At 49.5% G+C, this 26,733-nt stretch overlaps 1 protein-coding gene across 1 annotated transcript in view; it reads right to left on the bottom strand.

Moving 5' to 3' along the window:
- Positions 1 to 16,761: 16,761 nt before the first annotated feature.
- Positions 16,762 to 26,733, bottom strand: part of sipa1l1 (signal-induced proliferation-associated 1 like 1) — a 136,192-nt gene continuing 126,220 nt past the window's right edge. Inside the window, exons 19-24 of the mRNA XM_056294123.1 lie at positions 24,554 to 24,725; positions 23,922 to 24,147; positions 22,946 to 23,095; positions 22,017 to 22,128; positions 20,473 to 20,551; positions 16,762 to 18,409 (exon numbers count right to left, since the gene is read on the bottom strand). Coding sequence (XP_056150098.1) covers positions 18,266 to 18,409; positions 20,473 to 20,551; positions 22,017 to 22,128; positions 22,946 to 23,095; positions 23,922 to 24,147; positions 24,554 to 24,725 — 883 coding nt within the window. The 3' untranslated portion in view covers positions 16,762 to 18,265. The remainder of the gene's footprint in view (positions 18,410 to 20,472; positions 20,552 to 22,016; positions 22,129 to 22,945; positions 23,096 to 23,921; positions 24,148 to 24,553; positions 24,726 to 26,733) is intronic.

Below are 26,733 nucleotides of genomic sequence, written 5' to 3'. Positions count from 1 at the left end.
GTGACATCTCCCTCCCTCTCTTTCTCCGGACGTTCTGCAGTGGTAAGTGCACCCAGCATTTGCCCCACCTCCCCTAACCCATCTGTCCCTGCAGGGAAGAGTGGCGGATGGCGCCCTGTCACCTCGTAGCTCTGGGACAGCTGTGAAATAAATGATGACTTCAGCCCGGCCAGCCGTGCACCCGCAGTCACGCGAACGAGAGGCTTCCCAGACACGTTTTTAACTCCGGCCTTCAAACGAAACACTGTTCAAGGTGGAAGTGTGATTTGGGGAAAAGTGACCTTGACACCAGTAACAGCCACTTCCATGTTGTGTGACTTCACAATCGATCGCAATAATCTGTCTTATCCTTCGGCTTGTGCTTCAAAACACTTTTGATGGATTTTTATATTTGAGTACATCATGCAACTGCTTGAAGTAACATTTTTATGAATGTGTTCAGACACTTAATATATAAAGATAATAAATGACGTCATAGTCTCAGAGTGAGTAACTACAGACCTTTCTGGATCATACAGCGGTCTCTTATTATAGAGGACGAGCCTGAATATGCTGGGAAACTATCCTGTCCATTACTTTCACCACAACCTCTGTCTTGTGTATTTGGGGCATAAGGTGTGTCTGGGGCGTCCAGGCAGACTATTCTGTTGTATACCAACACGGGGATCGCAGGTTTGAATCCCCATGTTACCTCCGGCTCGGTCGGGTGCCCCTACAGACAAAATCGGCCTTGTCTGCGGGTGGGAAGCCGGATGCGGGTATGTGTCCTGGTCGCTGCACTAGCACCGCCTCTGGTTGGTCGGGGCGCCTGTTTGGGGGGGGGGGTACTGGGGAGGAATAGCGTGATCCTCCCATGCGCTACGTCCCCCCTGGTGAAACTCCTCACTGTCAGGTGAAAAGGAGCGGCTGGCAACTCCACATGTATGGGAGGAGGCATGTGGTAGTCTGCAGCCCTCCCCGGATCGGCAGAGGGGGTGGAGCAGCGACCGGGACGGCTCGGAAGAGTGGCTGGATACAATTGGCGAGAAAAAAGGGGGGAAAATCTCCCCACCCCAAAAAAAAGGTGTGTCCATATGGATGTTTAATATCTCATAACAATTATTGTCACTAGCACAACTAATTCCATCCTACCACTAAGTAACGTCGTTACACAATATGATGTGATAGTTGTATCTTCATCCCCAAAAAAGGCCAAGTGAAGCCCGACTTCAGCTAAACATAAAACATACTGTAATACACTAAACAATACACATATCCAATACAGTGTGGGAATTACACCAAGTCATTCGGAGTGGGGGGGTGGGTGGGGGGTCTTTCTGCTATAGGAAACCCTTTCCAACACAACAATCAACAACTTGAACACCAATACATATGCTCTGGTACAATTGCAGAGTCCCTCCATATAACATTGTTGCTCGTTTAGGGGGACTCAGAGGTCATTCAGTGATGGCCAGTCCTTGCAGATGATTCACATCCTGGTCCACATGTGAACGACGCACGACACAGCCCCCCAGGTCTACATGACTTAAACACGAGTCCTGAACATTCCAGTCTGGCCCTCAGGTGGAAGGACACGGGGACTACATATCAGACCACAGGCAATAATAATAACATTACAGCTTGTGAAGGCAGTCCTCTTGTCTTTTTTCCTCTAACGGCCGTCTATGTCTCCCCCAGCCTCCTGCAGGACAGGACCCTTCACCCTCACACACACACACACACTGACACAGTTCAGAAGAGGTCCACAGCAGGGTACAAGCCGTGTTGGGTCACTCTATGTGTGTGTGTGTGTGTGTCCGTTCTAAAAGATCAAATCTTTTAGAACGGACACAGGACCTATGCTGACACAGGACACAGGACCTATGCCAGCTGACATAGCAGCAAATGCAAATGTGCAGCCATACAGGGGGCGACTTGTACACGGTGGCGAGAGTGTCATGCACCGGAACCAGACATGTAACCGTTAAGTAGTATGCTTTAGTTATACCGTGATGACAGCTGGAATTAAACTCCTGCTTCTGAAACACACACACACACACACACACACACACACACACAGACCTACGGGCACACACACAGCGTTGAAGCAGATGAGAAACAACACACACACACAATTAGATAAAGGCACAGCATTAGTCTTCTCTACCTGAGATGATGCCGCCGGCAACTGCTGGAGCCTACAAATTCGCAGCAGACGGGGGAACGGATCCACGGCGAGAGAGGAGTCGTTATTTCTTTCCTTCTGCACCTCCGCGTGATCCCATCACAGCTCGCCGGAACGAGCCCGTCATTACCTCACAGCCCACTGCAAAGTTAACGCCGCGCTCCGCTGAGCTGTCTGCCGGGCGCCTCTCTGACCCGGCGGAGACTGCACGAGATAGAGAGCGAGAGCGAGAGAGAGAGAGAGAGAGAGAGAGAGAGAGGGAGAGGTCGAGAGAGAGGGAGAGGGAGGGTGGGAGAGAGACAGAGAGAGAGGGGGGTGGCGAGAGACACAGAGAGGGAGCAAGAGGGGCAGAGAAAGAGAGACATACACAGAGGGGGGGGGGGGAGAGAGAGAGGGATGGAGAGTGACAGTGGAAGAAGAAAAGATCAAGTCGAACAGCTGTCTAGAGAGGGATGTGGGATTAGAGGGAGCCGCTTTAATCACATCTCTCTCGCTCTCTCTGCATGTGTGTATGTGTGTATGTGTGTGTGTGTGTTGGCCATAGCCTGGCGTGGGTGGGCCCGTTGGGGAGGCGGGGCGGGGGGGGGGGTATAGAAGGCTGTTGCACGTGTGTGTGTGAACAGCAGAATGTGTTGGTGAGGAAGATGAGCTTCTCTTCTCGTGTCTATGTGTGAAACTGTTGTAGTGTAAAACATGGCTTTGTGAGTGGGGCGAGCTACCTAAAAGCGACCTGGTGACAGGCATGCAGTCCTGACTGACGTGGGCGAGGGGGGTGGGGTTGGAAAGGATGGATGGGAGAGAGAGAGAGAGAGAGAGAGAGGCATTGGCATCAGGTCTGCTGGAAGTTAATGATAGACTGCCTAACTAATCTGTTTAACTCATTGACAACTGAAAAGATTAAAAGAGATTAGATGGGCAAGTGTTACTTCTCCCCCTAAGCCTAATTCCCAAACTCTCTCTCACACACACACACACACACACACACACACACACACACACACACACACACACAAACCAGCATGAGAGAGCTTCGTCCAGACATAGTGGTACTGATGCATGTCAGCAGTTAGTCTGGCATTCATCACTATGAGGTTTGCTCAGCCCCTTCCAGGAGATGTACTGATGCCAACCCAGATTTAGGATATCGGCCTGATAACCAGCCGCAAAGTAGGCCATCGTATTTGACATAGGTGCCAACACCAGTGTAAAAGTAAAATTACAAACTTTCTTGCCAAGCACCATGCGGTGTACGCATTAGATAATAATGCCATCCAACCATTATCCAAGCCGCTTATCCCAATCGGGGTCACGGGATGCTGCAGACTATCCCAGCAGTCATTGGGCAGCAGGCAGGGAGACACACCTGGACAGGCCGCCAGTCCACCACAGGGCCCACACACACACACACACACACACACACTCCTAGGGACAATATAGTACAGCTGATTCACCTGACCTACATCTCTTTGGACTGTGGGAGGAAACCAGAGCCCCCAGAGGAAACCCACGCAGACACGGGGAGAACATGCAAACTCCACACAGAGAACGACCCGGGACGACCCCCAAGGTTGGACAACCCCGGGGCTCAAACCCAGGACCTTCTTGCTGTGAGGCGACCCCGCTAACCACTGCACCACCGTGATAATTATACATAATAATAATAAAACACATAGATAATAATAATAATGGATTACATTCATATAGTGCGTTATCTAGACACCCAAAGTACAACACAGTGAAGGGGGGAACTCACCTCAACCACCACCAATGTGTAGCACCCACCTGGATGACGCACGGCAGCCATTTTGGGACGCATAAAGCACCTGTTCTGTAGAGCAGTGGTTCTCAACCTTTTTGGGGTCCTGGACCCCCTGCGTATTTTTGATCTACCCTGAGGACCCCTCCACCTGATCTTGGGGGAGGGGGGGTTGCAATTTGATAGAAACAGTAGAAACTGCATTTTAAATTGCATTATAGCATTTATTCACTCTTTGGGGCAAAAATAAGAGCTTTCAGTTGTAACTTAGATATAGTTAACAAAACAGAATTCTTATGCAGTAACTTTCAGATATATGTAACTAAACAGAATATGTCTTCAGTAACTTTCAGATATATGTAACAAAACAGAATATGTATTCAGTAACTTTTAACAGTGCAAACGGGAGCGAGATCTCTTGTTAAAATACAATAAATTACACTTGTGAAACAGATGTAATTAGAGAAAAAAGTCCTGTTACCCTTTATAGTTTAGGTAGATAAAGGTCTCAGTCACATTTGAGCAAAATAATCCTATTTCTATAAATGTCATAGGATCTTTTTTTTTAAAGATATTTTATTTTCACGGACCCCTTGCAATTACACCACGGACCACTAGGGGTCCGCGGACCCCCGGTTGAGAAACACTGCTGTAGAGTGTGCTTGTATGTTTAAATGTGAAATATTTCAACAATGTGATTATGGGTCATCTAGCAGTTTTCCACAGATTTTCTACGGTTGGTCAAGAAGCATGAACCCCAGCTGAGACAGTGATCACAACTGTAACGTCTAAACAGGGTGAATACAGGTAACGTGGGGGGCCATTTTCTGATCATTTACATTCTGCATCGTTATAAATTACGATCCGAACGGTTTGAATGTCAGAGCTACGGACACTCGTGGGAAACTTGGCTGAATTTTATAATGGAGGTAAAAATGATGAATCTTCACCGGTCGTCCCACTGTACCTGTGGCCACCGCGCTGTTAGCATTGTAACCGTTTATTTACTTGCCCGGTGCGGGATTCGATACGGGGTGTTTTGCACCACAAGGCGACGTCGCTAACCGCTCGGCTAAAGGGTCAGACCCGTTAGCCAGGGGGCTAACGTGTGTTATTATCAGTTTACAGCATCATGAATGAAGCCTCGGCAGCAGCAGCAGCAGAGTCGGGTAACGTGTCCGGACCACATAACGCCAGAAACTGTTCACAACACAGCTCGGAAATACGACAACCTGCGGCGCAACACCGACACGCTTGCTTTTATGTACGCGCCTCACCTGCGACCGGAAGTCCGGATTACATTTGACCCCAACCGGTCGACGCGCCTCTTCCTGTTTCCTGTTTCCCGCCGTCGCCGGTCGACGCGCCTCTTCGCGGCGGCAGGGAGGAACGGGCCAACTGTCTACTACGACACGGCGCATGCGCGCCGCCGCGGTAGTCGTGCCCAGGCACTCGGATGGAGCAACGTGTCGTATCTAATTCACTGATAGAGACGCAGCCAGATTCTTCGCGACATGAAATGAGGTGGGTGGTGGGTGGTGGTTTTTGTGGTCCAGTCAAATCAAGTTTATTTGTATAGCCCTTTATCACAGTTGCAGCCTCAAAGGGGCCTATAAAGGCCCACATCTGGGAGTTGTGGTGGGAGATGCGGGGGTGTGGTTGTTGTTGTGGGTGGTGGTGGGCGTTGTGGTGGGTGGTTGGGGGTTGTGGTTGATGGTGGGTGGTGGTGGCGATGGTGGTTGGGGGTTGATTGGTTGTCCATCGTCTCTGGAGATCAGCTACAACGGATGAACAGTTTCGTTTGTTCTTCCCCACCTCTGTTCAGTCTACTGACCCCTTCACCGACTTTCCCCCGTTTCTCCCTCATAAGTCATTTTCTAGGGTTCTTGAGTCCAGTGGGCAGGGATGGGATTCTAACAGTGTGGTTGGTCTATTTTACTACACAGAGACCGCTATAAAGCCTTGGGGTTTTTTTTTACGAGTTCCTGTAGTATGCACAAAAAAATATCACAAGTCCAGTCCAAAAACCAGAGCTGTTGATAGAGATGTTGATAGGGGGTGATAGGGGAGAGCACTTTTACAGGACCCCCCCAAACAATAATAGGAATCTTTTAGACAGGCATCATGATAGTCTGCTAAGGTAGGTGCGTCCCCATTGGAGATGTCTTGCCAAAGGGGCCCATTATTCCAAACACACACGTACCTCCGTCACAGAACAACATGTCCATAACCACCATGCAGTCCTGTCCGTACGCTCGGTGTCCTCAACGAGTAACAGGGTCAACTAACAGCCTGAGTCTGAATGATAATTATAGTAACTGTCGTGTAACAGAGTCAACTAACAGCGTGAGACTGAATAATTATAATAACTGTCGTGTACGTCAGTATCGTGTTTTGGTGTTTTACGACAGTTGGCAGCTTTACGGGAGGTGCGTTGTGACGTGTCCTCAACTAGCAACAGAGTCAACCAACAGCCTGAGACTGAATGATAATTATAATAACTGTCGTGTACGTGAGTATCGTGTTTTGGTGTTTTACGACAGTTGGCAGCTTTACGGGAGGTGCGTTGTGACGTGTCCTCAACTAGTAACAGAGTCAACTAACAGCCTGAGACTGAATAATAATTATAATAACTGTCGTGTACGTGAGTATCGTGTTTTGGTGTTTTACGACAGCTGGCAGCTTTACGGGAGTGTGCGTTGTGACGTGTCCTCAACTAGTAACAGAGCCAACCAACAGCCTGAGACTGAATAATAATTATAATGGTCGTGTACGTGAGTACCGTGTTTTGGTGTTTTACGACAGTTGGCAGCTTTACGGGAGTGTGCGTTGTGACGTGTCCTCAACTAGCAACAGAGTCAACCAACAGCCTGAGTCTGAGTGATAATTATAATAACTGTCGTGTACATGAGTACCGTGTTTTGGTGTTTTACGACAGTTGGCAGCTTTACGGGAGTGTGCGTTGTGACGTGTCCTCAACTAGTAACAGGGTCAACTAACAGCGTGAGACTGAATAATAATTATAATAACTCGTGTACCGTGTTTTGGTGTTTTACGACAGTTGGCAGCTTTACGGGAGTGTGCGTTGTGAGGTGTCCTCAACTAGCAACAGAGTCAACTAACAGCCTGAGACTGAATAATAATTATAATAACTGTCGTGTACATGAGTACCGCGTTTTGGTGTTTTACGGCAGTTGGCAGCTTTACGGGAGGTGCGTTGTGACGTGTCCTCAACCAGTAACAGAGTCAACTAACAGCCTGAGACTGAATAATAATTATAATAACTGCCGTGTACATGAGTACCGCGTTTTGGCGTTTTACGACAGTTGGCAGCTTTACGGGATAGTGCGTTGTGACGTGTCCTCAACTAGTAACAGAGTCAACTAACAGCCTGAGACTGAATAATAATTATAATAACTGCCGTGTACATGAGTACCGCGTTTTGGCGTTTTACGACAGTTGGCAGCTTTACGGGATAGTGCGTTGTGACGTGTCCTCAACTAGTAACAGAGTCAACTAACAGCCTGAGACTGAATAATAATTATAGTAACTATCGTGTACGTGAGTACCGTGTTTTGGTGTTTTACGACAGTTGGCAGCTTTACGGGAGTGTGCGTTGTGAGGTGTCCTCAACTAGCAACAGAGTCAACTAACAGCCTGAGACTGAATAATAATTATAATAACTGTCGTGTACATGAGTACCGCGTTTTGGTGTTTTACGGCAGTTGGCAGCTTTACGGGAGGTGCGTTGTGACGTGTCCTCAACTAGTAACAGAGTCAACTAACAGCCTGAGACTGAATAATAATTATAATAACTGCCGTGTACATGAGTACCGCGTTTTGGCGTTTTACGACAGTTGGCAGCTTTACGGGATAGTGCGTTGTGACGTGTCCTCAACTAGTAACAGAGTCAACTAACAGCCTGAGACTGAATAATAATTATAGTAACTATCGTGTACGTGAGTACCGTGTTTTGGTGTTTTACGACAGTTGGCAGCTTTACGGGAGTGTGCGTTGTGAGGTGTCCTCAACTAGCAACAGAGTCAACTAACAGCCTGAGACTGAATAATAATTATAATAACTGTCGTGTACATGAGTACCGTGTTTTAGCGTTTTACGACAGTTGGCAGCTTTACGGGAGTGTGCGTTGTGACGTGTCCTCAACTAGTAACAGAGTCAACTAACAGCCTGAGACTGAATAATAATTATAGTAACTATCGTGTACGTGAGTACCGTGTTTTGGTGTTTTACGACAGTTGGCGGCTTTACGGGAGTGTGCGTTGTGACGTGTCCTCAACTAGTAACAGAGTCAACTAACAGCCTGAGACTGAATGATAACTAGAAAAATGCCTTTTCCACAGAAAAAGCGTGTGAATGCTGAGCTGCTGAAAGAAATCGCGAAAGTATTGCTGAAAATGGATAAATAGGACAAGTCAGAAAGTCACTAGCCTACCTGAAATACCTGGAAACTGAAATGTGAAATGGCTGAATATTTTAAAAGTTTTAAAGGTATAAAAAAACTGAAAAATTTGCCATAATGTGCTAAATACATAAATAGTTTGATTGTTGAATGGTTTCTGTAGTTTAAAGTATGAAAAAGTGGAAGTGGTGCCACTAATAAAGAACTGCAAAGCAGGCATTCACACTAATTAGGCTGGCAGTTGAGTTTCAAATTGATATGTGACGTCACAATAGGACTGAACGTTCTAACAGGCAAAGAGTATGGCAGAATTGCCAAACTTTAGAGCTGAATTGTTCAAAGACGATAAAATATTTTAAAAATCTGAATAGGATTCTGAAAGAGCTGAATGTCCTGAACTGTTTAAGCTTTAAATGGGGTTTCTAGCTCAAACAATGAAGGCGGCGATACACTTCAAAGGTGATGAGAGTTTCAACCTTTCCCCATAGACTTCCATTGTTTTGAAAAAGTAGAGAAAGCTTAATATGTCTAAAAGTATAAAAGATTTCAAAAAACCCGAAATGTGAGCCTCAATGGGCTTAAAGAGATGCACATTTTGATACTTGAATGGTTTCAGTGGCTAAAAGTATGAAAGAGTAAAAGAGGTGGAAAGGTTGCAAAAGTCCCCCGTTGACTCCCATTCGAAAAATGGCTGAAAAAAGTTGAATATTTCAAAAAGTTCAAAAGGTATGAAAAATCTGAAAGGGGAGCAATAATGTCCTTAATGAGTTGAACATCTTGGCAGTGGAATGGTTTCAGTAGCTAAAAGTATGAAGGAGCTAAAAAAGTGTCAGAAAATGGGCGGAATAAAGAAAGAACTGCAAAGCAATAGTGTGAATGCATTCACACTAATTATAATAACTGTCGTGTACGTGAGTACCGTGTTTTGGCGGTTTACGACAGTTGGCAGCTGTACGGGAGTGTGCGTTGTGACGTGATTTTATGCTGCGTCGAGCTACTGTGTGGATCTCCACAGTTTTGTTGTCGGCTCACTGAATGTAACAAAAACAGCCCACTTTATAGCTCAATACAGTACACAATAGTGCCAATGCTGTAACACTGACAGGGTCGGGTCGGGGGGGGGGGTTCAGTCTCACCCATGGTAAGCCCCTCTGTGAGGTGAGTTGGATACGATTTGGTACGTTAACGACTCTTGGAAAGACGAGTGATCGATCTATCATAACATATGCTCCCACTATTTCCTGTTGTCTGTTTCGTCAGGAGGGGTTCAACTGTCTAGAGGCGTAGTTGCATTTTTGTGTTGCATGTGTGTGTGTGTGTGTGTGTGAGAGAGAGAGAGAGAGACTACCACGCCATACTGCATAAAAGTCAAATCGTAACGTGTGCAGTGGTTTTGGCGGCATATCGTAATTCTCATAGCAGCATAGAAGTCTTTGCCGTTGCAATTCAGCTTAGTGTTGCCAGAAGACAGACGGAGCGTCTCTCTAGCACACCCTAAATGAAGCTGGTTCCCCTTTTCTCTCTTCTGCAATTTAGCACAGAGACGTGGGGAGACTGGACATCAATACACTCACAAATCAATGCATGCACTTACCGGCTAACCATCATCCAAAACAATATTGATACTAATGGACCACTCTGGCTGAACTAACTCTCTCTCTCTCTCTCTCTCTCTCCCCGTCTCTCTCTCTCTCTCTCTGGAGATGTCTACTCGTGGCTGGTAACTGTACTCTCCACTCTGGACCAGCTGAATTATTGAGGAAGAGTAAACAGGAAGAGAGAAGGTCCACAGGGAAGTGCGTGTGTGTGTCTGTGTGTGTGTGTGTGTGTGTGTGTGGTCAACCGGGTATAGCTGGGTGGGTTTGCATTTACAGCCTCTTTCGCTGCCGCGTGTTTTCTCGTCACACCTGCAGCACCTACACCAATACTTACGGATGACGGGACAAGCAACACCGGGAAGCTGAAAAGAAGCGAAGATGAAAACTGTCACATCCGCCCCCGCGCCCTCCCGGGACTCACCCTCTCCGTCCCAGTCTCCCTAATTGTCTCCCTTATCTCGGCCACTCCCCCTGCCCTAGTTTCTCTTTCCTGTTTGTTTGTGTGCGTGGGCCTCCGGGGTTGGAGGCAGGTGTGCGGCAGGCAGAGCAGCGGTCCACCACCTACCCAGCCTTGCCACATCCACCTTGCCAGATCGTAGCGCCTGCTTAGTCAGTCTACCCTTCCAGCCTTTAAACCTTTCATCGTTTCCTAGTCTATTGTTTCCCCGTCTAACCCTGCTTTCCATGATTCTGCAGTCCCGTCTGCTCCTGTCCGGCCCCTGCCTCCGGCCGTCGGTCCATCTCCGTGGAGTCCCGCTCGTCTTCCCGCCTCCCGGTTTGGTCAAGGTCCCCCTCCCCCCTGTGCGCTCTTGCCCCGGACGCAGTGTTCCCCCGTCTGCTCCTCGTCTTGTCTGGCATCGAAGGACTTGTTTTTACTGAAACCCTGTCTGGAGTCTGTCTGTGTCGACATACTGGGTTCGGCCTTGCAGCCCCGGTCAACAGAAACGGGATCAGCCGTCCGATTCCCGTTGTTGCACTCGTCCTCGCTGTTCGGTTCATGTAAACAGGCGTGTGATCGAACCGCACTGCGTTGCACGCACGGTTTATCCCGACAGCCCTGAACATTTTTAGGCCACATCTCAGCTGCCTCCCTAGACAACCTGGTACGAATGATCCCAGTGTAAAGCTGGCAAAAGATCTTTTTCTTCCCGGCAGTCTGGGCCTTTGAATAAAAGTTTCACCACGGTGTTACAGCCAAGTATGAATGATGGGGATGCCAGATAGTGTGTGTGTGTGTGTGTGCGTGTCCTCCGAGACAGCTTGCCGACCACCAGAACAATCACAGACTGAAGTTAGCAATGACTTTAACAAGGGACCATTTAAAGGCAGAAAGACAGCTCCGAAAGGATGGCAGCACTCTGCCAAACAGGCAGATTTTATGTTTAGCTTGGGGCGAAATAGATTAAACAAGCGCAAGAGAAGCTACAGAAAGAGAAACACAAAAATCAGAATACGGCCGGCGAGGCCTGCTCCCCTCATCCAGAAGTGTCTGGTGTGATTCACGGCGCTCTTCAGGCCCGCCGAGGAGCCGAGGTTAAACATCTCTGTGTCAAGCGTCCCTGAGGAGGCTCTGGCTCCGAGGATGACAGAACCGGGCCGACGGTTCCGAACACTGGGAAACATTTGGAAGAGCGGGATGAGGTTCATCGCCGGTCTTCTTCCTCGAAACTTTCCAGCGAGGCCCCCCGTGAGCACACGGGGGGCCCTCGAGCCAGTGAGATTCCTCAGCAGCCACTGCGTTGGACCGCTTGCACTAGGGCGGCCCCCAGCTGTAGACATGTGGAACTGCAGGTGTGAATCCCTGGGTGACCTTGCACGTGACCGAGGAGAAGAATGCGTACTAAGAAAGACCTGCCCTGGAAATGTGGGGGGTTAAAAACGTCCAGACGTCTCTTCAGCACAATAACGCACAACTAAAGGATAGTGGATACGTGAAATATGAGGCACGGCTCTTACAGTCCACACCTTTCTCATGCTGGGACCGCATGCTGAGTCCTCCTGCCAGGTCTACACGGTGATGGTGGTCACGTGGCTCGGGTCCTGGGCTGTTCCGGTGGCCTCTGGACACTGCTCGGCATCCTCCTCATGTCAATCTTCGTGGGTTTTATAATTCCATTATAATTCTGTTATCCTCTTTCAGTGTTGTGTAAATTGTGTAACACAACATCCGTTGCACGTTGTGCGTCTTGGGAGAGAGATCCCTCCTCTGCTGCGCTCCCTGAGGTTTCTCCCCGTTTAAAGGATTTTTTTTTTAGGGAGTCGTTCCTTATCCGGCGCGAGGGCCTCCGGACAGGATGTTGTGTTGCTGCAAAGCCCCCTGAGGCGGATTTGTAATTTGCGGTATTTGGGCTACACAAATACAACCGACTTGACTCCTCCGAGACCCTGCCGTGACGGCCTGCGACAGCCCAAGAAGGCCCCAACCCGTTTTCCGGGGACGGCCCCACAGTTTGTGGTTTTCCCCATCCCGTGTGATCGTAGAGTAAGCGGAGGTCATTCTGCTGCTGTACATGGTCAGCGGCCCAGTATGGCGTCAGTTCCCTGCGTCTGTCTGATGTCATGGTCCCTGACTAAGATTAGTGCTGAGCAGGGGCGGATCTACGGGGTCGCAGCTGCCACCTCTGGGACACAGCCTTGCCACCCCATTTATAAATCAGATAATATGTTTTTAAAGTATATTTTGTGTACATGCATGGTGAAGGTCAATGAGACCCGCGCCAAACTCATCTCAAACAGAAGTCGCCGATTTAGAATCCCCCCCTCCCCCCCCCCCCTCACAGGCGCGGATCTACAGGGGTGGCAGCTCCCACCTCTGGGACACAGTCTTGCCACCCCAGGAAAAAAGCTCTAGATCCACCACTAGTGCTGAGGTAGGCCATCCTCTGGCTTCAAGCAAGGGGAATATGACCCTCCGCAACAGACAATGTATTGTCCCCATCCATCTACACACATATGAATACAGGCCAGCGAGAAGCAGGTTATAAAAACGACCTGGTTTGCGTTCAGGGCTGTCTCAAACACGTGTCAGAACACCATCCTAACGGTTGTTTTGCTCGGACAGTTGTAAAGTAATCCGCCGAGCGGAGGTCTGAGAGCAGAGCGTTGGAGCTTGAAGCGACGGCAGCGTAAACCCCAGTCCTGCCTCCACCCTTTCCGTCTCCCTGCAAGAGTTACAGAGCAGACACAAGCAGCAGCCACCGACCCCGTCGGCCTGCAGGACTCCATCCAGTATGGACTCGGTCCTGTCCTGCTCTTCACAGCAGCGCGACTCGGACTCGACTCGGGTCTTGGACAGCGGGGACTCGTGATAGCTTTTTTTTGAGACCGGTTGAAACTTTAATATACCTTTTTTTTTCTGGATGAATATCAAACTTCCTTTTAAGAGATAAAGAGCAGTCTACTGTGTTTTTATTATCATTCACTTGTCTCAAACACTGGAAAACTGGATTGTGAAACTGTCCTTCTTCAACAAAGGACTAAAAGAGCTTAAATATTACAGTGAAGCAAGAGGTTGGCTTTTCCACAGTGGTACACAACTACAGCTACGGTCACGGTGTTAAACTGGACTTGCGGCGTCCGGGTAGCGTAGCGGTCTGTTTCACTGCCTACCAACACGGGGACCGCCGGTTCGAATCCCCGTGTTACCTCCAGCTTGGTTGGCGTCCCTACAGACACGATTGGCCGTCTCTGCGGGTGGGAAGCCGGATGTGGGTATGTGTCCTGGTCGCCGCACTAGCGCCTCCTCTGATCGGCCGGGGCGCCTGTTCAGGGGGGAGGGGGAACTGGGGGGGAATAGCGTGATCCTCCCACGCGCTACGTCCCCCTGGTGAAACTCCTCACCGTCAGGTGAAAAGAAGTGGCTGGCGACTCCACATGTATGGGAGGAGGCATGTGGTAGTCTGCAGCCCTCCCCGGATCGGCAGAGGGGGGTGGAGTAGCGACTCAGAACAGTGGGGTGACTGGCCAAGTACAACTAGGGAGAAAAAGGGGGGGTCCCCCCAACTAGGGAGAAAAGGGGGGTCCCCCCTCCCCCAAAAAAAACGACTTGCACTTTACTGGTGGCAGTTATCGCAGAAGTTTTGGCCCCGTTGGTGTCGAGTTGGACGGACTTGACTCGGGAGTCCGACTGAAGACTTGGTCTGGACTACAAGGCTCTGACCGGTCCTACGAGGCCTACATGTGTGACACGGTAGGTCGTCTCCAGTATACAGCAACATTTCCATCTGGTTTGAATGGGGGGGGGGGGGGAATAAATGAAAGCACCGCAAATCAATACAGCATTCGTTTATTTCAGAAACTTTTAATACCGTGATCACTGCAAATGTCTCCTCATACCTTGAAACTTTACAAAGGAAATAAACATGGGATGTAAACTTTGTTGTGTGTGTGTGTGTGTGTGTGTGTGTGTGTGTGTGCGTTTGAATTAGCTGTCCTCTTTAAGACGCGCGCACATCTCCGGACCAGAGCGGCTCGTCTCACGTTGTGTTTCCGGCGGCGAGGGGAAATCCCTGTGGACGGCGACCGAGGCGACGCAGGAAGTCAGGACTCACGAGCTTCGCCACCCGTCCGCTGACTGAGTGTCCGGCTGACAGCACGGTTCCTATAGCGACAGCCGGCCCCGCCCTGTCCGCCAAGCCCCGCCTTCTACAGCTCTACGTGGAGGGAGACTTGCACGGTACGAGCACTTTTTCCTTCATACAAAACAAAAACCAAAAACCAAAACACACCGACCGGGGAAAGAAAAAGGCTACAGGGAAACTTCAGGGATATTTAAGATAAATCTACCCAGGAATGGATTCATTTAAATTTCCCATCCAAAACCTGCAAACACTGTGCAAATGTTCTTGAAAAGAAATGAACACGGATTACAACAAAATATAACATCTGAACTTGTTAACATTCACATTCTTCATATATATATATACATATATAAATATATATGTATATATATATATACATTATCCAAGCCGCTTATCCTAATTGGGGTCGCGGGATGCTGGAGCCTATCCCAGCAATCATGGCAAGGAGACACCCTGGACAGGCCATCACAGGGTACACACACATATGTATATATATATATATATATATATATATATATATATATATATATATATATATATATATATATATATATATATATATATATATGTTCATCTGAAAAGTCAGAAAACAAACGGAACATAAAGGATAAAGATGGAGAGGAATACTAAAACGTGTGTTGTCACATGGCTGAACATTCATAGCTGGAGTACTGGCCTAGTGTGACAGACGATGGAGCGTGTGTGTGTGTGTCCGTGTGTGTGTGTGTGTGCGTGTGCGTGTATAGAGTTTACAACTATATCTAATATCCAACTGGATTAACAATTTTAAAGTTGTGAACAAAACAAACTGCAGGTTATAGAAGCGTTATAACCTGGTCATACTTCATCAGAAATACAAAAACTAGAGCACTATCCATCTCTTATAAAATACCAACCCCCCCCCCCCCCCATTCAAATTTTGTTATCACAGTTTTGGATCTGGGAATGGAAACCAGTCGGTACATAGTGGGACAGTCAGCTAAAGTTGGATCTTTTCGCCAATGATTATTCAACCGTGGGTTTAGCTTAAAGAAACACCAAGCAAAAGAGAAAAAAAAATGTATTAGCGTTGGACAACAGTTTATTACTTACATGTAAGCTATGTGAAAACAATGACCCAGCAAAACACCAACCTACCTCACCGTGCTGGTTGTTTTGCCGGGGACCACGTCCATACCGGTGGTCCACGCAGACCGGCAAGATTCCTAGAACAGAACCGAGACCCCTGAACCCTTCCGAGAAAACACGAACCACTCCGACAACGCAGCAACAGAGTGGAGCGGTCCCTTGTAGCGTTCATCACATTTACATAGACTCCTACTTTCATATAGTACTATTTTACATCTTCTTCCGGTGTGTTCTTTGTGCTTCGGCTGCAACCGCTGACTGCACTGCGCTCCAGGGTTACGCTATGGATTCCACCAATTCCAAAGTTAATCTCAAGACATCCAAAAATAGAAATCTTTTTTTGCCGGCAAAGGGCTCTCAAGTCCCCTTCAGAACAAGAACTAAGGAGGAAAAACATCTACCTTACCTAAACTCTTACCTGAACTACAGTTTTGATACACACGTTTTAAGTGACTGAATTGGTCCCAAGTCTTCTCTGCAGTTTCAGGCACCTGGTCGAAAAAAGGGGCCTTCAGAGTGTTTGGGGAAAGGTTATTGTATCGGCTAATGCTAGCAAATGCTAGTATATAGAGGCCTCTGCATGTACTTTCCTGGCCATGCACACACGTGCTCCAACGTAGTCTGGTCCCTTGTCGACAAACACTCTGGGCTTGTTCCCTTGTCAACAAACACACTCCCCTCGGGTTGTTTCGTCCAGGTTAACTTGTGAGTATTTCCTCTCTCTCTCTCTCTCTCTCTCTCTCTCTCTCTCTCTCTCTCTCTCTCTCTCTCTCTCCCCCCTGGAGCTGTTATTCTGGACTCTCGATGGGTATCTGACTGAGTCTAAAAGAGGCATACAGAAGAAATACAAGTGGCGGCAACATTAAAGAAGATTGACATTCCCACTTGTCACCACTAGGGGGCACTGAAAGCAACACAACAGCAGGCTCGGGCACCACAAAACAACACGTACTAAAAACCCCATATCATCAGGCCAGAGTGACGAAAGAAAAGCTATTTAAATAATATAGCACGTGACCCTTTCCTGATAAACTAAACACTGACGTCAGTCATACTGTACGTATAGACTTTGTTTTTTCTCAACTGGGAATATAATACAAGGAAATAAATTAATCTGGGAACACCTCCCACCCACACCCCAACCCGCCCAAAAATGTCTCGTCATTTATGGTCGGTCGGGTTTCAACCCTCCTTTTAAGTGGAAGTCCTCTCTGTTCCACGTCCCTTCGTTGGGTGTGCCTCGTCAGAACCTGAAGAAGTCTTGATTGCTTATGTGGAAGGGACTTTGGTCTTTTTGTGTGTGTGGCAGGGGGACGGCAGGTCCGACTCCCAAGCCTGGTTCAACACGTCTGATTCCGAGTCGAACCCGTCCCTTTTCCTTCTTTTGAGAGGGACAGAAAGAGTCAAAATGTCTTCCTATTGCTTTTAAGACATGGACAGTTAACCAAAGCACTCTGGACATCAGTGTTTTTAATATGGCACCAATGCTGATGGCTTCTGAATATACTGGAGTTAAGACTCTACTTGTGCGGCAGTTCTAGACAGGAATGGCAGCCTGGACCTCACGGATACAGAGGGGGGTAATGAGCAAACCCGGTATAAAAGCACATCTCCTCTCAGTCAATGGCTGGTAGAGGAAAAAGCCGTAGTTTGAAACCAATAGGTCAGATAAACTTCTGCTGCTAGGAAACGGAGACAGCACAGGGAAGCTCTGCACTTCTTCAGCCCCCGTCAGTGGAACAAGGAAACGGAAATCTACCCTGCGGTCTGTCAGAGTTGTCAAAATGTGGTGTGTGTGGTGTGTGTGTGTGTTAGTGCAGACACCTGCATGCCGGGCTGGCTGGACTGTCGTCCGGCTGTCTGACTTGACGTTTTAACGTCTGAAAGACCTCGGTGTTAAAGTCACCTGCATTCCAGGGAGCATCTCTCCTGGGGAAGGTTGGACCAACTTCAACAGACTGCAGATAGAGTCCAAACTCACTGATAGGAAAAGGCGAGATGGAAGTTTTCTCTTTTGGGGGTGGTGGGAGTGAATAAAAGCACAACCTATCAAGTACCTTGGGAGGTCACATATCCAAGTCATCCTGAAAAGAGAAGTCCGTAAACTGAGAGCAAGCGGGAGGGGGGGAGATCTTTGTCGCTGGGGGAAAAAAAAGAAGACCAGTGACACACCCGGATCAAAAAAGATTCGAGGGAAAGCAGCGCTCCCGTTTGTTGGCAATTTGGTGAAAATATTTTGGCCAGGCGAGGGAAGAGAAAGGTCCATGTGGTGACGAGTCTTTTGGCACGGTAGGAGAACAGAGGGAAGTCCTTCATTATCCGATAAACGGCATCTGGTTTTCCCCCAGAGTCGCATCCTTAGTGGTATCACAAGGGGATTGTGGGTTGAGGGGGACGGGTTAGGGGATAATAACGACCTCTTCAGCTGAAGCTTGAGGAAGAGACGTGTCCTTGCTGCTCGGGAGTTTAGCAGTCAAAGAATCGGAAACAAATCCTCGAACCTGCGGTGAATGATGCTCATATTATATGCCTCCCTCTCAGACTGTGTGCGGCTGTGTACAGTTGTGCTTGTGTTTCTGTATTTGTGTTTGTGTGTTCAAGACGGCATGTGCGCCGCGGTCAGTTCATGTCGATAGTGTTGAAGACCCACTCGGTGAACTTCTTGAGCTTGGTGGCTGAGGTCTGGGACTCCTCCTGTAGTCTCTGGTTGTCCTCCCACAGCCTCTTGATCTGGGCCTGGAGCCGCACCTTCTCCTCTCGCTCCTGGGGTAAGGGGAAACACAAGTGGACGCTGCATGAAAACCACGACAATTCAAGTTATGACTGAAAAGCAACATTCAAGCATCTCTGGATGAAAGGAACCAGCAACAGCCCCCCCCCCCTTTCCAGCTGTAACAGCAATGAACAGGAGTTGTACAAAACGCATGCTGCTCAACAGTCCAACAATCCAGAGTATCAGTTCAGGAAATGAATGTTTGTAAGTCAAATATCAGCAAGTTGTGTGGGGACTACTTTTCAGCAGTGTAACTATTTCTATTTGTTAGCTTGGAGCTTGACAAAAGGAGTACATGAAACGACGGTGACAGACGTATTAAATACATACTGTAGCAAATTCAGGGGGGCAGCCGGGAACTGCCGTAGCCAGGACGTGAACCCGGGTCTCCTGCACCATGGGGGACTGCGTTAAACAGTCGACTAAAGGGCCCGACCCGCTAGCCAGCTAGCGAGTCTAGTCATCCGTGGTTGTTCCACTACCCCCCTCCTTCGGGAAGCACGTCCCCGCGCTTCAGCATACCAGCTCCCTCACGCCTCTGGGCGCACGCGCTTCCGATGGCCTCGCGGTCTCACCATCCCACTTCTGACACCCATGCGGTGAATTCAGGGACGTGAACCCGGGTCTCCTGCACCACGGGAGACTACTATAACCAGTCAACTAAAGGGCCCGACTCGCTAGCCAGCTAGCGGGTCTAGTCATCTGTGGTTGTTCCACTACCCCCCTCCTTCGGGAAGCACGTCCTCGCGCTTCAGCATACCAGCTCCCTCACGCCTCTGGGCGCACGCGCTTCCGATGGCCTCGCGGTCTCACCGTCCCACTTCTGACACCCATGCGGTGAATTCAGGGGGCAGCCGGGACGTGAACCCGGGTCTCCTGCACCACGGGGGACTATGTTAACCTGTCGACTAAAGGGCCCGACCCGCTAGCCAGCTAGCGAGTCTAGTCATCCGTGGTTGTTCCACTACCCCCCTCCTTCGGGAAGCACGTCCCCGCGCTTCAGCATACCAGCTCCCTCACGCCTCTGGGCGCACGCGCTTCCGATGGCCTCGCGGTCTCACCATCCCACTTCTGACACCCATGCGGTGAATTCAGGGACGTGAACCCGGGTCTCCTGCACCACGGGAGACTACTATAACCAGTCAACTAAAGGGCCCGACTCGCTAGCCAGCTAGCGGGTCTAGTCATCTGTGGTTGTTCCACTACCCCCCTCCTTCGGGAAGCACGTCCTCGCGCTTCAGCATACCAGCTCCCTCACGCCTCTGGGCGCACGCGCTTCCGATGGCCTCGCGGTCTCACCGTCCCACTTCTGACACCCATGCGGTGAATTCAGGGGGCAGCCGGGAACCGCCGCAGCCGGGACGCGAACCCGGGTCTCCCGCACCAAGGGCGGATAAGTTAACCAGTCGACTAAAGGGTCGGACCCGTTAGGCAGGGGCTAGCGAGTCTAGTCATCCGTGGTTGTTACACCACTATATCATTTAGAACAATGCAGTACACGTCCGGAAAGCCGTGTGTCCCTGCTTTTGGTGCTGAATACACCGGGAGAGGAAAGAGTCTGAAAACCACACACTGTCATGGGGAGAAAAAGACCGGACGTGCATTTACTCTATATTTTTCTACAAAAGGACAAAAGAATCCTGGCAAGAGACAGAGAGTGAAATGTATTGGTAGTGTCCTTTCATTGGACCCGGAGGGAGATAATATCCTTGCTGTGAAGCCCGAGTCAATGGCAGCGGACAAAACGATAAGTGCTTACTGAGCGGAAATAAAAGACAGGCGATGACACCAAACCGCTGACTTGTGTTTACTATTGAACACAGAAGAAAAACGGGGAGCGTCTGTGTGAGCGTCCCGTTCAGCCGAAGTATGCAAATCGAAATTTCATTTTTTTTTCCCCCATCACAGCCGGCGCCTGAACAAGGAACACGAATTCACGAAACATCACCCCAGGGAGTGCAGCGGAGTGGAGACCAACGCCAAACTGACGGCTTTCTTCTTGCTGTGTTGCGTGTATGTATATTTGTGTTGCTCTGCGTGTGTCCTCTCCCACCTTCTTCAGATCCTCTTGCAGCATCTTGACCATCGCTTCCAGCTTCGTCACCTTCCTCTCCAGCCCTATGTGCCCCTCGCTGGGTGAAAGGAAAGAGAAAAGGACCAGGAATTAATTAATTATATTTCAGTTTAGTGTACTCTATTGATCCCCGTAGGGAAATTACGCTCTGCGTTTAACCCGTCGTAGCTGTGTAGCTAGGAGTCGTGGGCAGCCGCCGTGCAGCGCCCGGGGACCAACTCCAGCTCGTCTTGCCACGCCTCGGTCAGGAGCACAGACGGGAGTATGAACCCTGACATGCATGTCTTTCTGATGGTGGGGGAAACCGGAGTGCTCGGAGAAAACCCACCGCCAGACACGGGGAGAACACGCAAACTCCACACAGAGGACGACCTGGGATGACCCCCAAGGTTGGACAACCCCGGGGTTCAAACCCAGGACCTTCTTACTGTGAAGCGACAGCGCTAACCACTGCGCCACCGTGCCGCCCAATAACATAAACAATAAATAACAGCGGGGGTGGGTGCTTGATGCTTGGAGTAGAATAATGAAGCGATCACATCAAATGCAACCTTTAGTTAATCACCCAGCATCCTTATCGTTACGGCCAGTTATAACTCTTCAAAATCACAGGAGACACCGTTGCGTGGGAAACCTACGAATAAGGTACGAGGCTATATATAGGGCCAGCCTTGGTCAAGACGCGTGTCGGGGCAGCGGGGTAAATACACACAGTTCAGTCATCATTTACTCTTTGTTTGATGTTTTTGCTTTCTGCTTGCCAAGTGCCTTTCAGCACACATTTTTAAGAATGGGCAACTGCCACACAGGGATTCCACCCCAAAACCCCGGCCATGCTGGAGCGATGCTCTGCTTTTACAACTAAGGCTTACTCAGTAGTGGTTTGGTTAAAAACAACTGAATTTTTTTTTTGTTTTGTTTGTTTGTTCTTTTTCTAGCGGTCAGCTCCTTTTAGCTCAACGGTTTTGGCAGCTAACAACATTTTTTTTTTTCCTCAGCAGATTTAGCAGCAGTTCTTGCATCTCTCTCTCTCTCTCTCTCTCATCTCCATGCCAGCTTCTGCCTCATCTGCTCACTGCTCACTGTGCTCACGGAGACTAGGTTATTATTCCAGTTCTCTGTTCACTGTCGCCATTTCCTGATTTCACCCATGTCAACTCTGAATGCTCTTTATGAAAACAGCCATGCAGCTGAAAACCCCTTCAGTAGAGGTGGTACGCTATATCAGTCAGAACAGCACTTATAAGATGGAAAACATGCAGACAGCACCATCCATGTGATCTGATGAGTCACATATATATATATATATATATATACACATCCTGGCACTGCTGTGTGAGCCAGTAAAGTATGCATACAAGTGCTTTCTAGGAAATGTGACTTAGTGATGAAGTAGTAGCCCCGAAGATGGTTATTTTCCCATTCAGGGGTCAAGACCAAGATGCATTGCCACTGACTCTGCAATCACAGCTATGACGCCCTCTGAGGTAATATTGCTATGTGTGTGTGTGTGTGTGTGCTACCTGGATGAGGGCCTGGACAGAGGGGCAGGCTGCAGCTCGATGTGGGGCTGCTGGGGACTGGAGGCACCGCTGCCCCGGTGGTTTGCATCTCCAAACACATAGCCTCGCTGGACTGAGGGGACAAAACGAACGGTTAGAAGCTCCCGACGCGCCGAAGGGAACAGCCGAGTCGACGGCGTACGTGTGAATGTGCGGTGTGAAAGGACTCCGTGTGACCGCAGGAAAACAAGCCATCTTTCAAGATGAGGGTTTCCATTTGTGATCAGGCTCACGGTCAAGAAAAGGAACGGCGGGTGCAGAGTCACGTTACGGGACAAAGTATGACGGGAAGTGAAACATTCTCACGACTGCATCAACAACGTGTACGTGTGTAGGATGAGTGAATGACTGCACTGCCGTGGCTCTTTTCTAGTCTTACGACAGAAAGCACTTTACTCCATGACGTTACAATATGGGTGTCCCCAGCGGGACTCGCAGCCCTTACTTTGGCAGAATAATTGTCCTGCTCAAGGCAGATGCTGCGCCGTAACACCAACCACTCCACCTACTGAGCTCCCCAGCACCGGAGGGTTCCTGTTTGTGCATGATTTATTTTCTCCCCCTCCCCCCCCCCCCCCCCAGTTGTACCAGTCCAATTACCCCACTCTTCCGAACCGTCCCGGTCGCTGCTCCACCCCCTCCGCCGATCCGGGGAGGGCTGGAGACTACCACGTGACACATGCGGAGTCACCAGCCGACCACAGGAAATGCCAGAGCAGCGACCAGGACACATACTCACATCCGGCGCCCCACCCGCGGACGTTGGCCAACCGTGTCCGTAGGAGCGCACGACCACGCCGGAGGCAACGCGGGCGTTTGTGCAGGACTGCTGAAGAAGTGCACTACTGAATGTGTTTAAATGCGGCTGTGGGCCGTTGTGTTTCTCTCACTCTCAAAGGTGTTGGCCACATCCACGAGGAGTGTCCAGTCCAGAGGGCTGTCCCTGTCGGAGGGCGGCAGGGGCATCAATTCCTGCGGGATGGGACCGCGGTGGCGTTCCACCAGTTCAACCAACGACGTGTCCGATGCAGAGAGGTCACCTACGCACGGAAGGGACACATTTTGAGCTTTTACAAAAACAGTTCACGGGAAAAGGGCTCGGCGTCGAGTCCGTCGGGGGGGGGGGGGGATTTAGCCAGTTTCAATTTGACACAACCGACAGGTTTTGTGAAGAAAGCCAACTGAGGGTCTAAACGCAGTCGTTTAAAGCCCTTAAAAACCACGTGCGAGTGTTGGCACTTTGAGTCTCTTTTCATCTGCAGCAGATACGCGGCCTCAAGCAGCAAGAGGTATGCAGCAAATCACACACCCACACACAAGCGCACACACACACACACCCGCACGACCCTTCAGTCTGACTCTCACTCAGACGGTCTTATCCTCAAAAAGGAACCCGACTCCTTAGACACCGGGCCTGGCACCAGCCCGGCTCCAGGAGCAGAGTGAGCAGATAATCCCAGCAGTGAGGATACTACATGTACATTTCCACAGACACGTCAAAAAACCCAACACCGAGAGGATCATCTCCTCCTGCTGGAATTACAGCAGCTTTAAAGGTAGAAAGGTGCTTTGTCTTTTGATATCGGCGTGTCTAACCTCCCTTTTTCCATGCCCCGAAGACATTTTAAACCACCGTCGCTTAAAAAAATAGATATACTACTGCCAGATATGAAGACGACCCCCCCTGGTTATTTCACAAAAAAAGTTCATTAATCGCTTCAAGGTGACTCGAAGCGATTAATGTCAACTGTAGGTCATATCTAACCTACAGTTGACATGAATAACTACTATTAGTTTGTCCACCATGAGAGGGGCAGTTTTTGCCCCAGCTTCGGCAACAGCCGGGCCCGTTGCTGCTTTCCTTACCGTGGAGCTTGACACCCAGCTTGTATGAGGGCCGTCGAAGGGGCACGCCGCGGGTGGTGGGCGAGCGTGGCACGGTGGAGCAACTGAAGAGGACGTCGGAGCCCAGGGCCGGGTCGGCCACCGAGTCGCTGATGGAGGGCAGCCGCTGGCCACGGTAGATGCTCTCATCTGACAGGGTGCGATGGAGCGAGCGACGCCGGCTCGGGGGCTGGGCAGACGGAGAGGACTGGAAGGAGTGGGGGGGGGGGGCATTAGTAGTAATGGTGGAGGTAGGGAGGACAGGGGTCCTTGGTGATTTGATGCTACATAGAACTTATTTCGTCAACATCAGCAATACTGTACTTCCCCTGTTATCAAAATAGATGGAATTTGTGTACTACATTAGCATGTTTGTGTTAGCTTTGGTCTGAGCATGCCTTTTTTTTACAAGTGTGGGGACTGTTTACTGCTGAGCTAATCGCCCAAGAGCTACAACGGCCGCTCCACCTCGTTTGTAGTTCTAGCTGCCCAGAGTGAGGGGCAGATCGTGGACATCGTGGACTTCGGTTCTAAGTTTGAAAGTGAAATGTTCAGGCTAATCTTTCTACATGGAGGTTCCCTAGCAAAAACCCTGAGCTGGCTAGCAGCAGTACCTTGTCCTTGTGTCTGCGTGGTGGCGGCGGGGGGCTGTCAGGGGCATTGTGCCTTTTCAGGTCCTCCTCCATGGTGGACTTGGCATGGGGCTGAGGGGAATGCATGTCCCGCAGGGAGGGCCTGGGTGCCGGGGTGGGCGCCAGTTCCACCCCACTCTCTCCTGGAGACTTCCTAGCACGCATGCATGCACAGACAGACAGACACACACACACACACACAGCCCGAGGTTAGTCAATCATAGCGCTGCAACAACAAAACCCGTGTCAATACATTCTCACGAGGGAACTTTGACCCTGGTATTCCCTGACGGCTCGATGGAAGATTCATTTCTCCAGCTCGAGCAACAGGGGTCTGCATCTCATGCTCTTACTGTTCATTGGCTTTTTAGTGTAATACTTCCTTCAGCCACAAGGGGGTAATCAATAGTCATAATTATTGGGTCGTCTACCGTGAGGGCTTTAATGGGAAGCTGGTGATCGGGGATAGTATGACGGACTCGTGCGCAGAAGGTTATGGGTCCAATCCCCGGCAAACGCACAGGGAAAAGAAAGAGAGAAAGATGGCCGCTGTTCTCTGACCACGTAAAGAAGTAATTAAGTTGCGAGAAAACCGTGCATACGACTGGCACTCTGAAACGTCTCGACACCAGGACAGTCCACAGATTAGGCTAGAATGTCATCACAACACAACAACTCTAGTGCCTCTGAGCCTGGCATTAAACTGCCTCAACCACACAGGCTCTAGCAGCACAGACTGAATAAACAGTACCGCTAACAACCACAGAAGCTCATCGTCACTGGGGGTGTGGTCCAAGTTCATACAAAAGTTCACCAAAGGTTTTCAATGACTTTTGCAGGACTACTCCAGAACTTTTAGCACAATTTATATGGCAAAAAGAAACCATTTTTTTAGAGTCGCCACTGAGATGGTGTGTTTTAACACTATGCAATGACAGGGCTTCTCAAAGTCCGGACCAAAGGGCAAGTCAATCCGGACTCAGCCCACACCTCGTGTTATGAATACGATACGTTATGAAGTGTAAGGTTTTCTATTGTGTGTGTCGTTGCCGTCGAGTTCGCGCATTAACGCGACACCAGAGAATGAGCTTTCGGGGGAGGTGCGAAGCTTTTATTGCACTCACAGTCACTTAACGAGTGTAGTCGTCGTCAACTCGAGTAGCGCCACCTTCACTTCACCCGGCTCACTTGTCTCTCCTCTGCTCCGTGTGTGTGTGTGTGTGTGTGGATACCGGTACGTGAGTTTTCGTTTGGGTCCGAACCAATCAGAGGCCGAGTAGGGTGGATCTTCGCAGAACATTACAAAAACAATAACTTCCAACAAAAGTTATGAGTGAGTTCAGTAAATGTTACTTTGTTACCACCAATTGCTCCGGACCTCTGGCCTTGAATAAAACGAGCGCCTGATGTATAACCTTAAAGTCAGCCTATGTGATTAAGATCCTGTATATGAGTCATTCTACTCACAACAAACGCTACAAGTTGTACTTGTCCATCTGAAGTCACTAACAGTTGAAGCTGAACTTGACTGATTTACTGTCGACAAGATACAGTAGCTCTAGCTAACTGATGTGACAGCTAGCCGGCAGATGCCCACTGTACGCACACCGAGACACACTGCAGCACACACACACAAACACACAACGGGAACTTTAAACCCCGCTGCAATCTTTCCACCTACTGTTACTATTGTTTGTTTTTTAAATCAGTCTCTAACAGAGTTGATACTGCTTTAGTCAGAATTCAATGACCTTTCCAAAACTTTTACACAATCATCTCATCATCATCATCATCATCATCTTCAGCGGCTTCTCCGGGGTGGGGTCGTGATGGCAGCTAGCTAAGTAGGGCACTCCAGACGCCCCTCTCCCCAGCAACGCCCTCCAGCTCCTCCTGGGGGATCCCAAGGCGTCCCCAGGCCAGACTGGACATGTAGTCCCCCCCAGCGAGTTCTGGGTCTACTCCTGGGTCTCCTCCCAGTTGGACATGCCCGGTAAACCTCCAAAGCAAGGCACCCAGGAGGCACCCTAACCAGATGCCCAGACCACCTCAACTGGCTCCTCTCGACGCGAAGGAGCGGCGGTCGCGTTCTGGTGAAGCCAACAAAACCACATCACCTGCAAAGAGCAGAGGTGCAATTCTGAGGTTCCCAAAACGGACGC

The sequence above is a fragment of the Lampris incognitus genome, chromosome 15 (assembly GCF_029633865.1).
Source record: "Lampris incognitus isolate fLamInc1 chromosome 15, fLamInc1.hap2, whole genome shotgun sequence".
Taxonomy (NCBI): domain Eukaryota; kingdom Metazoa; phylum Chordata; class Actinopteri; order Lampriformes; family Lampridae; genus Lampris; species Lampris incognitus.
This window is presented reverse-complemented; position numbering and strand designations above follow the sequence as displayed.